Source organism: Notolepis coatsorum, assembly GCF_963971535.1.
Source record: "Notolepis coatsorum genome assembly, chromosome: 3".
In the NCBI taxonomy this organism is placed as follows: domain Eukaryota; kingdom Metazoa; phylum Chordata; class Actinopteri; order Aulopiformes; family Paralepididae; genus Notolepis; species Notolepis coatsorum.
This window is the reverse complement of record NC_140167.1, coordinates 45,619,612-45,633,284: the sequence shown is the minus strand read 5'-3', so window position 1 is coordinate 45,633,284 and position 13,673 is coordinate 45,619,612. Positions and strand designations below refer to the sequence as shown.

The window sequence follows — 13,673 nt, the reverse complement described above, 5'->3', positions numbered from 1 at the left end:
GTCACACCCTCCATCTCTGCTTCCTGTGGGCGCGGCTCCTTTTCCGGGCTCTTAGCAGACTTCTTAGCTTAACATAACAGACCGACAGTAAGTTTGGGGGAACTAATGGGATAACTGGGGTTGCAACAAAAGTGCAACTAGGGCTAAAAACACAATGAAATAAAATAATAATAAATAATATATCCTTCTTAGCAGACTTCTTAGCTGAACACTTTGATCGCCATGGTTAAATTCATAATTTACCATCCCTAGCCAGCTCCATTTGTCTATGGAGAAGTTCCCCTTCTTTGCAGGGCTATACATTTTTAAATTGTATTGCTAAATTGACATTATTATGGCCCATTCAATGTCCTATATCTATTGTTCAGGGTGTAGCAACGTTACTTTTTCATTCACATATTCATACTAAAATACGGTCTAAAGTATAAGTATGTTTTTATTGTTTTCTGCAGCTTTCTCCAGAACTTGATTTATAGCCCCAAATGCATTATATTGATGATCAAATACAGTTTGGTAGCGATCGGTGCCAGATAAAAAATTTCAACTGGAGGTACATCTAGAAGTTACTACGTATGATCTGATGTTGACCGGATGGGCGGGGGGGTCGTTTATAATTCCGTGGGCAACGTTATATCATTCATCTAGTGTGGGTCATATGATCATCAGAGCAGTTAGTATAGCAGACATTAGAAAATAACGCTGAAACTCACCGTATCTTCCTCACGCCGTTGGGGGATGAGCGTGGAATAGAATTTTTTCTATTATGGGATGTCGAAATATCCGATCCATTTCCAGGTTGTATAATAGTATATACGTCCAAATCATGTTGTTTATCGAGTTATGTGCACCGATCGGTGTTCACTGTGTCAAGATGGAGTCCTGCTAATGATAGCGAGTGCCCGGACGAAATATGGGTGAGCACCACTTCATCCACATGACTTCCTGTTGGGCGATCTGCCGATCGGCCACCAGATGGCGCTCTTGAACCGTTAGAGAGTTGAGTGGAGCTCAGCAGTATATCTCAGGTCCCCGGGAGAGAAATATGATTTCGATCACAGATTTTTTAAATATTGATATCAAAGACGTGTTACGGCGTCTTCGGCAGAATGAGCATGGCGGGCAATGACGAGTTTCGGCGTTTCCGGCGATTAAAGTGTTAACATCCCAGGGAACTAATGGGATAACTGGGGATGTTGTTTGCTCCTGACAAGAGTCTCAAAGTCTGGGGTGATGGTAGACAAAGCAACTCTGAGGTCATGCTCAATGTCCAATCTGTTCCTCTGCTTCGTCTTCAGCTGGACCAGAGCTGAGAAGCCACTTTCACAAAGATAGGTAGTGCAAAAAAAATAAATCTATACAAAAAAAATCTATATTTTTTTTTACGACGCATCGACGCAAAAAATTCGGTGTCGACGAGTTTTTATGATCGACGTCATCGATTATGTCGACTAATCGTTGCAGCCCTACACTGCACTATTTTACTCAAGTCTATTCTATTTCTCTTTTTATTATTGTCCATTTTAAAACTGCCATAGAATCAATATTGGGATGTTGATGATCCTAATGTGAAAAACAGTGATTTTTATTATGTCTGCACTTTATGTGCCTGTCTTTTTTGCTGCTGTGAAGCACTTTGAGCTGCAATTCTTGTATGAAAGGTGCTATACAAATAAAGTTTATTATTATTATTCTACTTGTTTGGTTATCAATGAAAATGCAGAGATTACCAATTAATTTCTCAACTCAAACATAACTACATGCAATTTTTATATTAAAGAAAATAGGGGGATATAGATATAATAGTTGCTGGCTTTCACTTGCATGCACACACATTTATTTAATTAAATCGCAGCCTTTTTTGCGGTTATATAATTGCACAGGCTGACTTTGCGATTAGATTAATTGTGCAGCACTATTGAACAGTATTTTGTATTTAATGTACTTTTCCAGGAACCTCAGGTAAATATCCCTCATACACAGTGAACTCGCACAACAGATGGCAGCTGTAGACAAACTTCTCTTAACGAACAACCTACCCGAGTCTGACAGCTGGATGTCACTGTCCTCCAGTGGTTCACTGTTCTCCATCTCCTCCTCTTCCTCCTCCTCCCCCTCGCTCCCGTCTACACGCCAGCCCTCCAAGGAACACAGCTCCTGCAGCCGGGCTTCCGTCTCAGCCTGCGACAAGCCGCCTCGCCTCTGGGCGGCCAGCCACAGCCTCAACACACGCTTCTGTGGGGTGGGGGGGGAGAAGAGAAAAGAGATGAGGTGTTGGTGCATTTATATAGCAGCTTTTATCCAAATCAATCAATAAAATTTATTTATATAGCACGTTTAAACATGACGCTTGTCAACCAAAGTGCTTCACATAGCTAAGCTAAGAACAAAGAAAAGTATAAAATCAGAAAAATAAAATCAACGGATAGACAAAGGAAAAACAGAACAACAAGAGTCAAAGTGAGTCAGGGAAGGCCAGGCGATATAGGTGGGTTTTGAGTTTTGATTTAAAAGACTTGATGGAGGGGGCAGATTTAATGGACATGGGGATGCTGTTCCAGAGGTCAGGGGCTGCGACCGCAAAAGCACGTCCCCCCATAGACTTGAAGTTAGACCTACGGGTGGTTAGGAGACCCTTATCAGCTGATCTGAGGGCCCTGGCGTTGGTATAGGGGGTGAGGAGGTCTGCTAGGTAAGCAGGGGCCTTACCATTTAGGGCTTTGTAAACCAATAAAAGGACCTTGAAGTCTATTCTAAAGCGCACCGGGAGCCAGTGGAGGGAGGCAAGTACAGGGGTGATGTGAGCTCTCTTCCGGGTACCTGCGAGCAGTCTAGCGGCAGCGTTTTGGGAGAGTTGTAGACGGGCTATGGTGGATTTATTTAGCCCCAGGTACAGGGAGTTACAGTAATCTAAGCGTGAGGATATGAAGGCGTGAATTACTCTTTCCAGGTCTGAGGGGGAGAGAATGGCCTTGATCCTGACTATGGACCGGAGCTGGAAAAAGCACCCCTTCACCACCGAGTTTACCTGCCTATTGAAGGAAAACTCAGGGTCAAAGAGCACGCCCAGGTTTATATTTATTGATAAAGGATTTGCACTACAACTCGTACACCTTACTGTAAATTGTACCTCATCCCATTTCTTCTTTGCACTATATAGTATTGTATATTAGTACACTGCATAGTATATTGTATATTATATGGTAACTCAGTTAAGTCTATTCTGCATCGAACATTGTACATATGTCTATACTGAACACTGTGACCTCATTTTTTACTTCTAATTTACATGCTATACTATGTTATTTCATACTTATCTTGTCTAGCAAAGTCTCTGGAGCGTAACAGTAAGAAGCATTTTGTATAAAAGTATTCTGTACTTCTGTATGACAACTATTAAAGAAACTTGAAACTTGAGTTGTAGTGCAAATCCTTTACCAATAAATATAAAGTGTGTTTAGGTGATCTAAAGTGTGGAGAGTGGGTGCTGCAGTGTGTTGTTTGTTTAAAGTGAGTGTGTGCGTGTGGATGTGTGTGCTGTGTGCATTTGATGGTTGTTGCATAGTGTTTATTGTTCGTTGAGCAGCCTGATGGCCTGGGGATAGAAGCTTCTTCTGAGTCTCTGTGCTCGCCTTGAGACTCCGGTATCGCTTGCCTGACCGCAGCAGTTCAAAGAGGCAGTTGTTCGGGTGGCTGGAGTCCTTGATGATTCTCTTAGCCTTACCCCTGCACCGCTTGTTGTAAATGTTCTGGAGGGTGGGAAGCCCCCCTCCAATTGTGCGTTCCGCTGAACGTGTCACTCTTTGTAGTCTGCTTCGGTCTTGTGCAGTGCTATTCCCAAACCAGGAGGTGATGTTGCCAGTCAGGATGCTCTCTATTGTACATGAGTAGAAGTTCTTAAGGATCTTCTGACTGACTTGGAACCTCCTTAGGCGCCTGAGGAAGTAGAGGCGTTGTCGTGCCTTCTTCACAACACTGTCAATGTGTGTGGTCCATGTCAAGTCCTCGGATATGTGGGCTCCGAGGTACTAAAAACTGTTCACTCTCTCAACCGGTGCCCCGTCGATGCTGAGGGGGCTGTAGTCCTTGACCCCCGACCTCCTAAAGTCCACAATCATCTCCTTTGTTTTGCTGACGTTCAGGGAGAGTCTGTTCTCCTGGCACCATCCCGCCAGGACCTTGACCTCTTCCAGGTAGGCCCTCTTGTCGTTTGCAGAGATCAGGCCCAACACTACTGTGTCGTCAGCAAATTTGATGATTGTGTTGTTGCTCCGCTGAGCCACACAGTCATGTGTGTACAGGCAGTAGAGGAGGGGACTCAGAACACAGCCCTGTGGGGCCCCTATGTTGAGGGTGATGGATGAGGAGGTGCAGTTGCCTGCTCTCACCACCTGGGGTCTGCCCGTCAGGAAGTCCAAGACCCACTGGCAGAGGTCATAGTTCAAGCCCAGGTCCCTGAGCTTGGCTATGAGTTTGGAGGAGACTATGGTATTGAATGCTGAGCTGTAGTCGATTAATAGCATTCTCACATAGTTCCCATGCCTCTTGTCCAGGTGTGATGCTGCTGTGTGCAGCACATGGGCTATGGCGTCCTCCGTGGACCTGTTGGGGCGGTATGCAAATTGCAGGGGCAACGGCAACATACAGGTCCGTGACATTGAATAGAATATAAAAATTGAAAAAAAAAGATAAAACGGACCAAATAACAAGTTTACTCGTTGGCGGCCAATAACGAGTAAACTCGTTGGCGCAGAAAGTGTTAAAGCTCTGTGGATGTATTTCAATTTCTCTTCTTTTTAATTATTACTCTACATAAACATTTTATAAAGATAAAGATAAGATATTCCTTTATTGATCCCCTTGGGGAAATTCAGGCATCATAGCAGCATGGGGGAGGTACAGGTAGTATAAGACATGGCACAGGTGACATAATTATAGTACAGTGGAGAAGTAAAAATAAAATTGAATAAAAAAGCAGTGTAAACAATATAACAAATCAATATGGACATGTGCATTATGGGCAACAAGGTGCGAGATGAGGGTATGTATGCCCTCCGTTATATTTTCCCTACAAATGAAGGGCTACATCTGTTCCTCCCTCCCCAACACCTTGGACCCCCTGCAATTTGCATATCGCCCCAACAGGTCCACGGAGGTCGCCATAGCCCATGTGCTGCACACAGCAACATCACACCTAGACAAGAGGCAGGGGAACTATGTGAGAATGCTATTTATTGACTATAGCTCAGCATTCAATACCATAGTCCCCTCCAAGCTCAGAGACCTGGGCCCTCATTTATCAACAATGTGTAGAAAGTGTTCTATTTTCGTTCTTAAGCACAGAATTTAGAATGTGTGTACGCACAGAAAAATTGGGATTTATCAAACGTGCGTACACAGGTTCTATGCACACTCCGTGTTGATAAATACCATTTGTTCTACGCTCCGCGCTCGTGCAAGATTTTAAGTATTTGCATATAGAACCGCCCGTAAATAACCATATACGGTAACTAATGAACACCCCCATGAACTGTGGAAAAATGTACTAAGCCGAGCGAAGCGTGTTAAGGGAGAAATACAGGCCGACAGAGACGTGTACACGTACGGTGATGTCGGCTATGATATCTATTAACCATTGCTGCCTGGGCAGCGCAAACACTAATAAAGACCGTGCTAGAACATGACTGCCTTTTCCCGTTTCGTTTGATTAAAGGATAACTCCACTATTTTGGGAAATTAGCTTATTTAACATCTTCCCTGGAGTTAGACAAGAAGATGCATACCTTTTTTGTCTCTGTGCGTGCATTTTAGCTTTGGGAATAGATGCTCCGTTAGCATAGCTTAGCTTCATCACTGGAAGTGAGGCAGGACAGTAGCCTTACAGTGTATTGCAAGGTCTGACATTGACCAAACTTGATATGCATGACCTTGGTGGGCTCTAGGTCAACTCCTGAAAAGGGGGTCAATGTCAGACCTTGCAATCAAAAGTTAGGGGCGCACTGAAATTATGGCAAGGGTTATTAGCCCCCTAACTTTTGATTGCAAAGTCTGACATTGACCCCCTTTTCAGGAGTTGACCTAGAGCCCACCAAGGTCATGCATATCAAGTTTGGTCAATGTCAGACCTTGCAATACACTGTAAGGCACTGTAAGGCTACTGTCCTGCCTCACTTCCAGTGATGAAGCTAAGCTATGCTAACGGAGCATCTATTCCCAAAGCTAAAAAAGGTTATCCTTTAATACCCAGGGATTAAAGTTCTCCTCAATTTTATTTCAAATCGCGATGGATTTTGTACCTGCATGTGATTTGTAGAGGCATACAATCTATTTTGATGTCGGTATTAGGTAGCCTATATTATATAAACAATAATACGAGAGCATATACAAGAACAATGAATCTCACTGTCATGTATGATGTAGCCTACGCCATGTGTAGCCTGCCTATATGTGATCAATACAAACTTTAATTCCATCATCATATTTATATGTTGCTGTCCACTATGTTTGTTACTTTGTTATTCCCCCCCCCCTATCTATGTAAAGCGACCTTGGGTCTCTTGAAAAGCGTTATATATAACATGAAGCTATTATTATTATCACGTCTGTGCGGGAGCTCACAAATAGACTGTTAGTCTCAGTGAAGTTTCAACGGAGGTCATCTTATTCTAACCAACAAATTGAAGTAGAAAGCATTTAGTTGTGACCAATCTTATTTGGAAACATGACTCACAAAATAATAGTATTTGGCTTTTTATTTGAAACAATATTAATCTCGTTTGGAGGTGGGTGTTCTGAGTCTGGCCCCCCCCCCCCCCCCCCCGTGCCAAACAAGCAGGCCAACCTCTTGTTCGCGCGTGAGCCCGTTATAATTACACTACTGTTGCTATTTTACAATGAACTATAATGAATTACGGGTCATACAGAACACGCCAGTGTTGGAAGTAATGCACGGAAGCTTATTTCCGCGTTGCAATAATAATATTCTACCGCCGGGCGCCAGGTACGCACGGTCGGAGCTGTGCGTAGATATACGCACAAAGTCAAGCACACGTTCAAATTGATAAGTCACACACTTTGCTTAGAAATGATCGTACGCACGGGTTACGCACATAACTGTGTGTACGCACCATTGATAAATGAGGGCCCTGGGCTTGAACTACGACATCTGCCAGTGGGTCTTGGACTTCCTGACAGGAAGACCCCAGGTGGTGAGAGCAGGCAACTGCACCTCCTCATCCATCACTCAACACAGGTACACAGTTAAACTTGAGTTGTTTATGTAGGTAGGAGTTAAACCACAGTAGAACATTACGGGAAAGACGAATAGAATACAGTTTGTCCAAGAGAAGATAGTGATCGACTAGATCAAATGCTTTCGTTAAATCAATAAAGATTGCTCCTGTAATTTTGTTATCAGATGCATATAGTATGTCATTTGTGAGTTTTAATAAAGCAGTAGTTGTGGAGTGATCTGAACGAAAACCGGACTGGTAAGGATATAAAATATTGTATTTGGTGAGATAGTCGTGTACAGAGACCAGTACAGAGAGACTCAGAAGGAGCTTCCATCCCCAGGCCATCAGGCTGCTCAATGACTATGTAACAACCCATCATCATTCTACACTCATTGCACACACTCACTTACAAATAACAAAACACTCATCTTAAAACTCACTTTAGACACTACATTATATTTATATATTATTAACACATTCAGCGCAAATCACGACTATAGTCGGGTTATCTCGCCAGCGGTTGAGCGCCAGAACCCGCCTATACTCGGGTTTTCGATCGTTTATCGTTTCTTTTATTGAATTTGAATATTCTATACAGTCTCACGGACATCAGTGTATCATTGGGACTCATTCTGAGACCTCGAGATTGCAATGCCGGCCAAATCCTGCTAGGTGGCAGTATCGCCTACCCTTTGAAACCTTATTTCACACTGTGTTACATTTTATATGGTCTGGGTGGAGAAATGAGACCCGGGTAAGTGAAAGGCTTCATTCGAGCCACTTGGAACTTAGTTTGTCCCATTTCACGTCAGGGACCCGATGGACATCAATACTGGAAATCGCGATCAGACCATTGGAATACCTCCTAGCAAAAGTAAGTAATCAATCCTACTTTGATCCTACAATGCTTTCACATCGATCACAAGTCACGTACTCCAAATTGTATGCCATTGCAGACGATCAGAGCATCACAAAACGACCCCCGCCACCCTTTGTTGCCTTCATGATGAAACATAATACCTATTATATACCTTTGATTTGGAAATAGTATCGTGTCCAGGCGAGCAACGCGAACGACTTTCGCAAAATACACATAGCACTCCATAACTCAGCTTCCAGGAATTAATAATAATAATTAATTGCATTTATATGGCGCTTTTCTGTTTTTCTAGACACTCAAAGCGCTTTTTACAATGTATGGTTGGAATTGCCTCCTTCACCACCACTGGTAGCACCCAACCTTGGGCTACGCAGGCTAAATGGCTACCATACAATGGCACCCGGCACACATCACACTACACAATGGCTGAACGGCTCAGGAGACAGGGATTGATATCAGTCAATTAAGGGGGAGGGATGATTAGGTGGCCTTGATGTCAGAGACCCGATTGGGAATTTGTCCAGGAACGTCGGGGGAACCCCCTACTCTTTACGATAGGCGTCCTGGTTTCTTTAGCGACCGAATCAGTGAGGACTTCGGTTTAGCGTCTCATCCGAATGACTGCACTCGCAGCTGTATGGTGTCCCAATCACCTTAACAGGGGCATTGTTACTGACAAGTCCAGAGGAGAGAGTGCCCCCTGCTGGACAACAACACCACCACCACTTTCCGACAGCAGCCTTGACCCTGGCTCGAACCGGTGAACTTCTGATCATGAGTCCGGAGCTCTACTCATGTAGCCACGCTGCCAGACATCAACTTGAGGGACACCAACAAACTGAACAAGCTGGTGAGGAAGGCTAGCTAGGGTGGTGGGAGTCAAGCTGGTTAGACGAATTAGCCCGGATCACTCTGAAACTATACAATATTCACCACGGGATAACACGCGAACGTATACATGAAGACATTTACTCTTTTTTACATGTTGGACGAGAGATAGTGACTGTCAAATGAGCCATAGTATTGTCTCCATAGCTATAATATAGCTCTGCAAACATCGTGACGCACCGTGAAAATGCCTATCTTTTAAAGCGTGGCGCAGAGACAGCAGGGATGGGGATACACACTGGTGCTGAATGAGTTAGAGATTTGCACTACATTCATACCTCATTTGCACCTTACCTCCAAGTTTTGTACTTCACCGTTTACTCATTTAGATTGTATAATATTATACTGCATAATATTATACTGCATATTCCTCTTTAATAACTTTTTTCTATTACTTAATTTCTTTAATGTATGAAGCAACTCTCAGGGGCTCATACAGAATCAAGCATTTCACCGTAAAGTACGTGTATTTTATTGTGATATTTAATAAACAAACTAACTTGAAACAAACTACAATAAATAGTTATAATCTAAATATTATCTAACCAATATATAATCTGAAAATGCTATACTAAAGTATACAGTATTCACATAAGGTGTGGTATGCATAAGGTAGTATATTGTCCTTTTAGGTGAGAGTCAGCTACTCGGTTCCTAGTAGTTGGATGTCTGGCAGCAGTCCCTGCCCACTGTTGTGGAGCCTGATGGCCGCTGGTATGAAGGACTGGCCGAGGCAGTTAGTAGAGTGTCGGGGGGGGGGTATGAGTCTGTGACTGAACGTGCTTCTTATCTTGACTAGCTCGTCCTAGAGGGGGTGGGAGGGATTATCCATTCTAGGATAGCAGCCAGCTTCCTTCTCATCCCCCTCTCTGCCACCACCTCTAGTCTGACCAGCTCGACTCCCACCACGGAGCTAGCCTTCCTCACCAGCTTGTTCAGTTTGTTGGTGTCCCTCGAGTTGATGTAGCCCCCCCAGCATAGAAGAGGATGCTGGCCACTACAGACTGGTAGAACGACTGCAGCAGTCTATTGCAAACATTGAAGGACCGAGTCTCCAGTCCAGTCCAGTTTATTGTACAGGTGTACCCCAAGGAACTTATGACTCCACCACATCCCCTCGGATGGTGACGGGAATCGGGGGGGGGGGGGGGAGGGGGCCTCCGGAAGTCCACCACCAGCTCCTTGGTTTTACTGGTGTTGAGTTGGAGGTAGGGCTGGGAGATATATCGAGTATACTCGATGTATCGCGGCTTGTTCTACGTGAGTTGTAGTAAATTACTATATCGTGAACATAGAGTATATGTTGTCACGTCGCGGCTGATATGAGAGTAAATGAGACTTGCTTTAGTGCAGAGCGTTCCTCTCATTTCATTATAGACAGACCAGCGCGGACCTTAAATGACATGCAATTGTAATTTCATTACACAGACCAGCGCGGACCTTCAATGACATGCAATGGGCTAACGTTAGCTGCTAAGTTAAACCATAAATAGGCTAAGCTAACTAGCGTTAGCTCGTAGCTGCTAACCCTGGAAGCGCTCAAAGCGGACTCCACGACACTAGTTCCATTCGTGGGAAAAGGGGGTGGGTTATATTGACAATGCTGAACAACAGAGGTTTAAGGTTTAAAGATAACTTCATATTTATTAGTCATTAGTTTCTTGCATCCAGTTTCAATCTCCGTGTGTTCATCTCTCTCTCTCCATTCAATGATTTAAAGTAGCCAAACGTTACAGTATAAATACTAAGTCTGCTATAAGCCATTATCCATGATTATTATTTTCTCACAGTAGTGTATATATATATGTGTGTGTGTTTGGCTAAAGTGGATAGAAAACACAGTAGATTTAGTCATTTAGCTGGCGCTTTTATCCAAAGCGACTTACAAGTTCTGTACGACAAGCCATCAGGAAGGGCACAACTCTATCAGCTGAGTAACAATGTTCATCAAAGTGTTGAGTGCTACAGTGTAGGTTAGTTTATTAGGACAAGTGCATGACAGTATGGTTAGTTAGGGTTAGATTTTTTTTCTTTTTTTCTTCTTTTTTTTTTAATTCAGATAATGGTTGAAGAAGTGAGTCTTTAGTCGACGGCGAAAGATTGGACGTGTTTCGGCTGTCCTAACTGGGGTGGGTAGTTCATTCCACCATTGTGGGGCAAGGACTGAGAATAGGCGACTTCTCTTTGATGACCCTCCCGGAGCTTGGATAGGAGTAGGTCTGAGGCGGCCAGAAGGCCTATTCTTTAATTGGAGCCGAAGAGTGCTCCCGAGTGCTTCCGCATTTTCCCTGATTGGCTGCGACAAGCCCCGCGGCAGCGCGGCAGCCGCAGAGCATAGCGGCAGAGCTTGCGGCATTATGTAGCCGTAATCCCAGATGTTTTTCCATCAACGCTTAGCTCAACTGGTAGGCCGCCGTGCTGTGGAGCCTGCGGTGCGGCTGGTCACAAGTTTGAATCATTCAAGTTTAGGCATTCTTTCGGAGTTGGTTAAGGTTAGGGTTAAGTTAAGGTTAGGCATTATTTCGGAGTTGGTTAAGGTTAGGGAGGGTTAAGGTTAGGCATTCTTTCGGAGTTGGTTAAGGTTAAGGTTAGTCATTATTTCGGAGTTGGTTAAGGTTAGGGTTAAGTTAAGGTTAGGGAGGGTTAAGGTTAGGCATTATTTCGGAGTTGGTTAAGGTTAGGGTTTGTCACAGAGAATGCCCGTCTGTCTTTCTTGACGTGGAGGATGCAGCCTATTTTCGCACTCTCGCGGTCACATGGGCGTCATGGCCAATCAGAGAAACGCGACGCACTCTTCGGCTGTGATAAATATAGACGCGGCCAGAAGATGCAGATCGTAGGGGTCTTGAGGGTGTGTAGTTAGAGACCATTGACCGGAGATAGGCGGGAGCGGTTCCCTTTGCCGCACGGTATGCTAGGTCGAGGGCCTTGAAGCGGATTCGTGCAGCAATGGGGAGCCAGTGCAGGTCCCTAAGAAGTTGGGGTGACATGGGCCGACTTCGGTAGTACAGTACTGTGCAAAAGTCTTAGGCACCAAATAGTTTTTATATAAATTGTCTTAGATGTAAATAATTTTTTTTATTAAGTGCGTCAGTAGACTACTCTTAGTACATTTTCATTTAATTATTTTTTAAAGCATCTTCATGGTTTAATAATGCAAATATATTTTGCAGGGACTTATTATAATCATCATATTGGAGTGACTGTATGCATCAAAGGGTTAAATCAAGCATTTTTAAGTGATTTAGAGGAAATGTCAAAATATCACGATATATATCGTGTATCGTGATATGGCCAAAAAATATCACGATATCATTTAGACGCCATATCGCCCAGCCCTAGTTGGAGGTGGTTGCAATCACTCCACCCCACAAAGCTCTCCACACAGGCTCTATACTCCTCATCGTCGGTGATGTAGCTTACGATGGAGGAGTTGTCATAACTTCTGCAGGTGGCACCCGCTTGAGTTGTGGCAGAAGTCTGAGGTATATAGCACATTTAACCTTCCTTTCTAAAACACTTGAACGTGCTGTATCCAACCAACTTACTGCTTATCTCTTACAGAATGACCTCCTAGACCCTAATCAGTCAGGCTTCAGGACTGGTCACTCCACAGAGACAGCCCTCATTGCGGTCACAGAGGCACTTCACTTAGCAAAAGCGAAAGGCCTCTCCTCTGTCCTGATTCTCCTAGATCTATCTGCAGCCTTCGACACAGTCAACCACCAGATCCTCCTTGCGGCCCTCGCAGGAATGGGAGTGGCTGGCTCTGCGCTGACATGGCTGTCATCATACCTCAATGACCGCTCCTACCAAGTGTCATGGAGAGGGACCCTGTCGGCCACCCGCCCCCTGCGGACGGGTGTCCCCCAGGGCTCGGTTTTAGGACCCCTTCTCTTCTCCCTCTACACTAAATCACTGGGTAACATTATCACGTCTCATGGCTTCTCCTACCATTGTTATGCCGACGATACTCAACTCTTCCTCTCCTTCCCTCCCTCAGATATCCACGTCTCTGAGCGGATCTCGGCCTGTCTGTCCGACATCTCAGCCTGGATGACGTCCAACCACCTCAAACTGAACCTAAGCAAAACAGAATTGCTCCACCTGCCGGCCAAATCCTCCCCCCTAACCGACCTTTCAATCACAGTTGAGAATGCAGCTGTGACTGCGTCCCCGACCGCCAAGAACCTTGGTGTTGTCCTCGACGACCAGTTGAACTTCTCTGCTCACATCGCAGCGACGACCAGAACCTGCCGATTCCTCCTGAGCAACGTCAGAAGGATACGCCCCTTCCTGACAAAAGAAGCCACCCAACTCCTCGTCCAATCAACAGTCATCTCCCGCCTCGACTACTGCAATGCACTGCTCGCTGGCCTCCCGGCCACTGCCACTAAGCCTCTTCAACTCATTCAGAACGCAGCAGCCCGCCTGATCTCAAACCTACCGAAGTCGGCCCATGTCACCCCACTTCTTAGGGACCTGCACTGGCTCCCCATTGCTGCACGAATCCGCTTCAAGGCCCTCGACCTAGCATACCGTGCGGCAAAGGGAACCGCTCCCGCCTACCTCCGGTCAATGGTCTCTAACTACACACCCTCAAGACCCCTACGCTCTGCATCTTCTGGCCGCCTCAGACCTACTCCTATCCAAGCTCCGGGAGGGTCATCAAA

General features: G+C 44.8%; 1 protein-coding gene across 1 annotated transcript in view; it reads right to left on the bottom strand.

Moving 5' to 3' along the window:
• tonsl (tonsoku-like, DNA repair protein) overlaps nt 1–13,673 on the bottom strand; it is an 85,327-nt gene that overhangs the window by 54,084 nt on the left and 17,570 nt on the right. The window contains exon 11 of the mRNA XM_084310687.1: nt 2,037–2,232. Within this exon, the coding sequence (XP_084166813.1) occupies nt 2,037–2,232 (196 nt within the window). The remainder of the gene's footprint in view (nt 1–2,036; nt 2,233–13,673) is intronic.